Source organism: Montipora capricornis, chromosome 4, assembly GCF_036669925.1.
Source record: "Montipora capricornis isolate CH-2021 chromosome 4, ASM3666992v2, whole genome shotgun sequence".
NCBI classification, from domain to species: domain Eukaryota; kingdom Metazoa; phylum Cnidaria; class Anthozoa; order Scleractinia; family Acroporidae; genus Montipora; species Montipora capricornis.
The window spans coordinates 1,236,601-1,245,959 of record NC_090886.1 but is presented as its reverse complement, the minus strand read 5'-3'; the positions used below and the strand labels follow the sequence as shown (position 1 = coordinate 1,245,959).

Genomic DNA, 9,359 nt, shown 5'->3' with positions numbered 1-9,359 from the left:
AATAGCACCTTTGAGTGTATCTCGTAATAGGCCATTTTCGAAATATCAAATATTCAGTCTCCCATTGGTATGTTTTTTGTCACATTAACCTGAGTATCAGGTTTTCCAAGTAGCTCAATTTCCCCTTAAGTTCACTGGAAGGCCTGATACTCAGACTATTAAAAGTCACAGTCATTGTGAAATTGTTCACTTGATCGATCGATTTTTTTCTCTTTACATTTCCCAGGCCAGTCCTCTGGAAAGCCTCTGTTATCCTCCAAGTGCGTTTGGCTATGGGGCGCCAAATGTAAAATGTTATTTAAGTAGTTTTCCCCTATATTTTGTGTTATTTATTTAAATAACACATTAAAGTACCTTTGCGATTTATAAATCGCAAGGTTACGAACTTTGCGATTTATAAATCACAAAGTGCGATTTTGCGATTTAATAATATAACCGCAAACTCATGTGAGATTCATGCCTGCGGGCTCGTGGTCCAATGTTTTGATTTTTTGGTGCACAGACAGAACTTTACAAGATGCTCTCCTCAGCCGTCTCAAGAACAATGTCTGATGCATTAAGTGCTCAGGGAAATCATCACAGAAAAGAGAAGTAATGATAGGTTTTATCTTTTTCATACTTTTATTTCGATTTATGGCGAATCGGTCTGAATTGTAAGCTTCGTTTTATTGCCATGTTTTCAATTTGCAGAGCTCGAGATTACAGAATAATCTTTATCGTACCGCATCCACCCCACCAACCGCTCCTCTCAGGTTTGAACGATATCATCTACCTTCGTCTTTACCTGTGTCGTTACGAGTTATCATTAACGAATGAGAGAAGTGATCCTCGAACTTAGATCGACAATTTAAGCAACCATTTCTGCTAGACACCAGAAAAATTCAGGTCGCTCTAAGACTCTAACGGAAGTCGAACCCATGACCTCGGCGATACCGATGCAATGCTCTACCAACTCAGCTATGAATCTTTGAAGCAGAACACTTCAGAGCAGGTCAATTTATTGGGCTCATTTCTTTCCGTGAAGGAGTCAATCAATGAAATGAATCTCTATTAACATTAGCAGAAATTCCATCAGTGCCAAGATGCAAAACATGCTGACAAGTGCATATTATATTACATCATTTCGCTCGCAAAAGTGTCTTATGTCAATTCAGGACAAAATGATTTTCATCCAACTTTTTACTCTCAATTTCCTTTCGGTCTATGTAATATGCACTTGTTTGCACCTTGGCACTAATGGAAATTTTGCTAATGTTCAGATTCATTTCATTCATCGAGTCCTTCACAGAAACAAGACACTCCTTCAGAGAGCATTGCACCGGCATCCATCGCAGAGATCATTGGTTCGGATGCCGTTGGAGCCACCTGAATTTTTCAGGTGTCAAAAAGAGGCAGTTGCTTACATTGTCGACCTAAGTCCGAGGATCACTTCTCTCATTCGTTAATGATAACTTGTAACGACTCAGGTATAGATGAAGCTAGATAACAGGTGCGGTTACACTCACCATGGTAAATGCCATTTCCCATGGTAAATTATCCCACGGTGCCTCACACTTGGGTTTTAGTATACCGTGTTAACTAAGGGTCACACGTTACGAAGATTACCGAGGTAAAACGAAATCTCACGCAATTCATTGGCGGGAAATTAAATCACAACTTCATCAGCATAGCGATTGGCTCTTGTACCTCGGGCATCAAAACACCCTTCCAACTTCCCACGGTAAATGTCATGGTCGCTTCCACTGATCTTGTTGACGTATCCATGGATATTTAACACGGTAAATGTACCTCGGGAAGCGTCGGTCACACTACTAAATACAGTTTCCCGTGGTAAAAAGGCAATTTACCACGGTAAAAGTGCCCCGTGTAACCGCACCTAAAATCGTGCAAACTTGAGAAGGAGCGGTTGGTGGGATGGATGCAGTACGATAAAGATTCTGTGATCTCGAGCTCTGCAAATTAAAAAAACGAAGCTTACAATTCAGACCGATTCGCCATAAATCGAAGTAAAATTGATGAAGAAAACAAAACCTATCCTTACCTCACTTTCCTGAGCACTTAATGCATCAGAAATTGTTCCTGAGACGGCTGGAGAGAGCGGTCAAATCAAAACATTGCGATTTGTAAATCGCACGCGCGATTTATAAATCGCAACATTACGAATATTGCGATTTATAAAATCGCAAGTTTACCAACTGTGCGATTTATAAATCGTAAAGTTCGTAACCTTGCGAGTTATAAATCGCAAAGGTACTTCAATGTGTTGTTATAAATAACACAAAATATAGGAGGAAAGTACTTAAATAATATTTGGCGCCCCATATTGGCCACCTCGTTCAACGGCATGCAACAATGTTGCAAGATGTTGCGTTGAAATGTTGCGAGCGTTTGGCCAGGCCTTTAGACTATGGACTTTATTTGAGCAGCTACCTAACAAACAAAATTAGCTTGACTAAATTGAAGAGTTCTCAAAAAGGTAAAGTTCGATTGTTCTTTTGGTATTTCTATGCTCACCTGTCGAGTCACTTACTATTATTTTATTGTTTGGTATAAAACCCGAAAACTAAAAATATCATTTTAAGTTTTCGGTTGCGAATTAAGCTTATGTTTATTCGCACCACCGCAATTAGTTCCTCTCACTTAACTCACGTCCTCTGCTTAATTTAATATTTTAATTGATTGCGGGGTCATAAATAATTAATCATCAACTGAAGCGTCGAATAAGACCCATATAATTTTGAAGCGCTATTACAAAATTAAATCTTGTAGCAGGACCAAAAGAGTGTGGTTGTAAAGGGAACTTCAAGCTTAGAATTCAGTTCAAGCGTAATTATCGATCCAACTAACGTCTCGATTTACATTTTGAACGTCACAGTTGGAGCTAAACATGTCATCTGAAATTTCAGGAATGCTTTGGGCTTCAAGGTCTGTTGCTGTAAGCAGCACAATCTATTGCCTCGCTGGAGAGTTGATTTCTTGGAAGTTTGCGTAAGACGCATTATTCCGTAAATGCTGGCTGCTACGCTGAATTTGGTTGTGGCATTACAGATAATCTCGTCAAATATTGGTTTAGTTGAAGGTAAGTGTCGATCTGAACGTCGCGTCTTCAGTTTAGAACATCTAGAGGCCCAGGTTACTCGAAGCATGGTAAACGCCGGCTAAGCAAGCGTTAAATAACAACGGTTTAGCGCCAACCAGGCTTCGAGGAATCGGCCCCTGTAGTCCAAAACAGTTTCTTCAATTACATAACTCACAAAATTCGCTTTTGAATTACCTCTGTGTGAGTAGATTTTATGAAGTAATGTGTATCTATCGATACAGCATAAGTCGTCTCACGGTCTTTCCGACAATTAGGCATAAATAAGTTCGCTCTTAAAGCAGGAGATCGAGAAGAGTAATCAAATAAGCAAACTATATTTTCGTTAACTGGACATCCGGAATAATGGCTGAACAGACTAAACCTGATGTTACTTCGTTGTTGCATTTTTAGAAGACACACGACGGGCAGAATACCTGGCCCTGGCTAAAAGCTACACAAATGGGTTTTAATTGTTTTAGTGAGGACCTATTTCCCGGATTCTATTCACTTTTTCATATGGCTTGCTGACACGACAGATAGTTGCGGGTTCTTTCAAGCTCTTTCAAAGCACACCATACAACTGTTGTGTGTGAGTTGGGGGGTGGGGGGGGGGGGGGGGTTACATTTTGTCCGATTAATCACCTATAATGGTGGCAACCGTCAAACTTCCCTTTCTGTCGCATCTCGTATACTGGTATCGCTACTAAAAATTACTTGCATGCAATTCGCCACGCTTAAAAACGTAATATTTTATAGATAGAACTTGAACTTCTAAATAATCTTGATTGAAATGTAACAGGGGATAACATCATAAACCATCGACAAAAGAAGAATGTGAATGTTCTGTTTTGTAAGACTGTCAAACGAAATTACAGATTGAGACTGTTTACCAAGTACAATAGTTTTTACACTTCCCTTAGGCCCTGTTTACAAGCAAGTAGGGTTACCCTACTGCTAGAGTTATCCTAGCACGAGGGTCAAAGATAGGGTTACCCTAGCGCCAGGGTAACCCCAGCTGCTTGTAAATACGTCGATGAAAAAAGAAGAAATGTGTGAGTGCTAGGGAAACCCTCTTGCTGGGGTAACCCTAACACTAGGGTTACCCTCCCTTCTTGTAAACAGGTCGTTGGTTTTCTTCATTCATTCATAGTCACAACTTCAGAATTACTTTCATTCCTTTCTTTCACGCGTGCCCTCGCAGCTCTTGACTTGCTATTAGCAACGTCTACAATTGTAGTATTGGATCAGTATATGAGGCGCATTCTTTTTCAGTGGAAATCAATAAAAAATAGAGCATGAGATCATGGAAATTGATAATTTGTATGTGCTTCAATAAGCATTTCGTTTGATTTGACCATACTTAATAGAGGGGACTGGTTTTGAAGCTCGGCAAGCATCAAAGGAGCAAACAAAGATGCCAAGATTTAGGTTGGAAAGTCCACGACCGTGCACAATCTTTAGTTTGCGCTCATACACGATGCATGAATGACGTAACCAAAACGTTTCTATGGGTTAGTTCCTCAGTACGGTTTAAACAACTGTTGTGTTTTGTGCACGGTCAAGGCCAAAAAAGAGAACAAAAACCTACAGCAAAGAAATCTGTCGGGTTTCATAGCCATTCCCCTCTAATAACTATGATTTGACGTTTGCGTCAATGGGCGATTGATGGTTCAGTAGCTGGCCAACAAGCTTGATCAGATGGATAAGTTAATCGCGGTGTCTTAGAATCTAGTATAGTTTGTAAAGTAATGTAATGTAATGTTGTTCAAAAGCTCTGAAATACATGGCGTCTCCTACTGTCAGTATCTCATCCACTGTACTTGTTAATCACCGTGACATGGGGTAAAACAACCTTTCGCACAGCAAAGATGAAAGACTCATAAATGCACAATGTTTTCCCCTCGAAACGTCGCGAAAGCGACCTGCACCTTGATGAATACTTGCAACAACAAGATAAACTGCTCGCAGTCTCTTCTGAGTCAGTCGAACGACTGCTTTGGTCACGCAAGCAAGCCGAGGGGAGAATGGTGATTGAACAAGATTGAACAAAGATACATGTATCTTTGCTCAATCACCAATCTCCCCTCGGTTCGCTTGCGTGACCAAAGCAGTCGTTCGACTGACTCAGAAGGGATTGCGTGACCAAAGCAGTCGTTCGACTGACTCAGAAGGGATTGCGAGCAGTCTAACAACAAGAAAATTGCCAATTTACATTACAAAGCAACACTTACGAAGTAATTCTGCAAATAAATCAACTTTGATCTGTATTTACCATGCACATGTCTGAAGCAGGCACACTTTAAGAAATCTTTCCGCTGGCTAAAAGCATTTCATGTTCAGGAAATCATTCATACCTCCATCCTGAGAAATTCGAGATTTTGGACGCCTGAGTTGCTGCTCGCTCAAAAATTTCATCTTTGACAGGAAAAGTAAGAAATGCCAGCTATGTGGAGTTCTTACTCGGTTTTGATTACACAATTTCTATGCCTTTTATTTTCAGCGTTCCTCAACAAGGATGTTGATGTGATTTGCAAACCGAGGAAAGTGTTAATTCCAATAGACGCACCTCTCTATCGATACTATCCACGTTTCGTTGAAGTCTTCAGATGCGGTGGCGCCTGTTCAACACACTCTCCTAATCTCCAACAATGCCTTGCAGCCACATGGAATAACATAAGTGGAGATATTTATGATTTAAGCTCAAGCGCTGTTAAGGCTGCTGCTTTTGAGAATCACACAAGTTGCCAGTGTGAATGCGTAGTGAGGGCTAAAGATTGCTCGGAAAATGAAGAGTTTCGTCCGGACCTTTGTAATTGCCGATGCAAGTATGAAAACGAGCCACCCACGCCGTGCCCCGAAAGATTTATGTATGTGTGGGAATCGTTTGGTTTTTATGTAACGTTAAACAGCGATTTTTCTCGTGACGTCACTCATTGTTATTAATATGTTAACCGGAACCTAATTGGCTGTTGAAACAATGACTTCTTTTGTCCCGTGGGTGGCACATTTGAATATCAAAAGAAATGTGACGTCAATGTTTGTAAACAAGAAATGCCGCTATTGATTTAAAATCAGGCCATCCGTCAAAAGCAAGAGTTTGTGACGAATAGCCAGTTTCTCGAAATTCCCAAAACTTTTCGTCAAACTTCATAAGCATTTGCTTTTTGTTTCCTTGGAAACATATCTGTTAAAACACCAGTTTTCAAAACAATCGGATAGCAGTTTCACAAATGCTTTTTCGGTCCTGAAAAGTTCTCGAGTTCGAGAAACGCTGGGTCCCAGGATCGTATTGGCATCCTCCTTGCGTGTTCACAACCCCAACCATTTTTTACTAAGATTGAATTTTCTCGTGAATTTGGACTCTAAAGGATCTTTGCTGGCGCATTTAAAGTTGGGAATAGCTATTCCTGAAGAATGGAAATGAAATTTTCGCGCCAACAGTAAACCTTTGCGGCTTGATTCACGATTCAAGCACTCATCTTTGCAAACATGGGCACTGGGATATTAACCATTGACTTAAACGATAAATTTTTCTGAGTGATAATTTAAAAGTCCAGATTTACGAGGAAAAAAACACGTCTTAAGTCTTGAGGGATCTTCTCACTATGTGTTTTAACTCTTTTTACCACTGATGGTTACTTTCCCAAATTTTCAATTTCTGGCTGTTGTAATGTTTACTGTTATAACGCTATCGACTGAAGGAAGCTTTACGTTGGAAGGAACTAAATCAAAGACCTGAGCCTTTTTTCCTACTCTTAAGGTATCTTTTCATATACATGTTCTATCCTAAAACTGAATTCGCAACAAGGAAACTTTCACTAAATCCGGGCTTGCTATTTCTCTCATGTTTTAGGTGGAGTACTTTTCAGTGCAAGTGTATTTGCAGAGGACCATTGTTATTTTGTCCTGCTGGACAGGTACCGGGTACTGTTTAACAATTAGACCCTTCGCCCGCAAGGGCCACGGGTCAATAGCTCATGAGGCGAAGCCGAATGGGCTATTGATCCGTGGCCCTTGAGGGCGAAGGGTCTAATCAAAATGCAGCATTTGCATTAGTCCACTAGTTGGGTGATACTAATAAAGGATATTCTCATTTCTCGAATCTTATTGATTGTTAGGAGCTAGTCTGTCTGATCTAGGGGTGAACAAGATAGATCAAATGTAGCTGGAATATTAGGGTTTGGGTTAGGCTGAGGCACAAGCCCATAACCCGTAAGGGTCGATCTCTCTCACTTGGGCTCGGCCAATCAGATTGGGCCTGATGACTACAACGCTTCTGATTGGTCTGCAACCAAGAGGACGCGCGAAGGATTGCTGGTGCTTAATGCAAAATCATGGATCGTGCAAGGAACACAATAACGCCACGGTTTTTTCCCACAAAAATTCAACAGGGACCGTCCGTAGTAGAAACAATAGCGACCTTTAGATTGGAAAATGAGGACGACTACTATTACGAGGTTTCCATACTGAGCATGCGCACAAGTTTTGTAGGCCGACATGAAACGGCCGACATTATCCGAAGTGCGAATGCTCAGAACGGAAAGCTTGTACTCGTAGTTGTCCTCGTCCTACGATCTAAAGGTCCCTAATCTCGTCCCCAGAGCCCGCTTTTCTTTTGGTCAGCACCAAGAACACGAACTCTGGCAACTTCCAAGGCAGGAAGTCCGCAAATCACGGCTCGTCACGGCTCGTCTACGCGCGTTCAGAAATTTGAAACAACAGTGGTTGTCAAAGGTTACAAAAACGGACCTTCCCTACGACTGCGCATTAATTGGAAGTGGCCAGGGTCTGTGTTATTGGTGCTGACCAAAAGAAAAGCGGACTCTGGGGACGAGACTGTACTAGAAATAACTAATACCGAAAACTGATTTGCCTCATTCCGTCGCAGATCGAGAATTTCGTTTTCGGGTTATGGGGTTCTTGCTAAGGCTTTGTTCATGTAATCGTCTGTCCAGGATGCCGAGGAAATCGGCCCTCTGAGAAACCCAAGTGAGAAAGCTAAGAAAAACATACATTGATTTACTAGAGGACTTGGAAACGAAAGGACTAAAAACGGTCTTGAATTCCCACAAGAATTGTTTTGTTGCCTGGGGAGGGGAGAGAGAGACCAAGCGCATCACATTTCTTTCATACATCAGTTCATCCTCGCTCGTCTTTATTGAATATTTATTTTCTTTTTTACACCAGTAAATAAGAAATGATGAGTGCACGAGTAACAATCCTTGCCATCTCTTCCATCGGGCGGCAATCGGTTATCTTGATAAGTGATTTACCTCGAGGCGGAGCAACATTTAAGGCCTGAACTGAAACAAGTTTGTAGAAATTGCTTCCAATGAAATCACATTCGTAAATGTTGACTTTCATTTTATGTCTTCTTGTGCTGGGATAACAAACCGGGAGACCCTTTCTCAAAAAACGTTTTCATAATTTTCTGTGAGTGTGAGACGAACTAGCAAAAAAAAACTAGGGCCCAATCCTCGTGGTTTGGCCTTTGAGTTCTGCGACCTCGTACACCTGAAAAAACAAACTGAAAAAACTATTCACCTACTTATTTTAGGAATGGAGTCACTCTGCTTGTGGTTGCATATGTACTCGATCTACTGTGGAAAGGTGTAAATATGCGAACAAGTATCTCAATGCTTCAACTTGTGAGTGCGAAGAACAAGCAGAGAACGACACGGGTCCAGGAGTAACCGGCCGGAGAAGCTCCTGTAAGTATTGCTTACGTAAGTTGTCCCGAAACAGACCTTTTTACCGATACGGAGGCCATTTTGATTTCTATTGTTTCGAATAGCTATTACGGGATGCCCAGGGGGCAAATACATATTAATTTGCCCCCTGAGCATCCCATAATGTCTTTCGAAACAATAGAGATCAAAATGGCCGCCGTATCTGCAAAAAGGTCTATTGACTTTTTTTTAAGAATTTTCTTTTGATCTTTGAGGATGAGGCAGTGAGGTCCAGTGTTTAGAGCTTTTGCCTTGAGAAGTTCAAGACCTGTTCTGACCACTCCTTGACTTCGATCCTAGTAGTCACTGTTTCAACATTTCGGCTACGCATGTTAATAATTTTCTATGCAAGAGCCAACTGAACAACGTAGAATTGTCGGAGTTTGGGAGATTTCACTATCAAATAATTTGTCAACTAAAAACAAAATAATAATGTAAAGCTGGTTGTACGGCTGTGAGGATTTTTACCGATATTTCGTCAGGCACGTCGATTTCTTCAGGGAGTAAAAAATGATGATTTGCCTTTACAATATTTTGAAATTCAAATATAA

The 9,359-nt window shown here is 41.0% G+C and overlaps 1 protein-coding gene across 7 annotated transcripts in view; it reads left to right on the top strand.

Moving 5' to 3' along the window:
- Positions 1-2,198: 2,198 nt before the first annotated feature.
- LOC138045090 (vascular endothelial growth factor D-like) overlaps positions 2,199-9,359 on the top strand; it is a 10,292-nt gene continuing 3,131 nt past the window's right edge. For 4 of the 7 annotated variants that reach the window (XM_068891474.1, XM_068891479.1, XM_068891476.1 and 1 more), the window contains exons 1-5: positions 2,682-2,826; positions 2,907-3,079; positions 5,580-5,946; positions 6,933-6,996; positions 8,637-8,790. In XM_068891474.1, the coding sequence (XP_068747575.1) occupies positions 3,010-3,079; positions 5,580-5,946; positions 6,933-6,996; positions 8,637-8,790 (655 nt within the window). In that variant the 5' untranslated portion in view covers positions 2,682-2,826; positions 2,907-3,009. Of the gene's footprint in view, positions 2,477-2,681; positions 2,827-2,906; positions 3,080-5,579; positions 5,947-6,932; positions 6,997-8,636; positions 8,791-9,359 lie in introns of those variants that run through there. The other 3 variants (XM_068891478.1, XM_068891475.1, XM_068891477.1) reach the window with 3 other exon arrangements.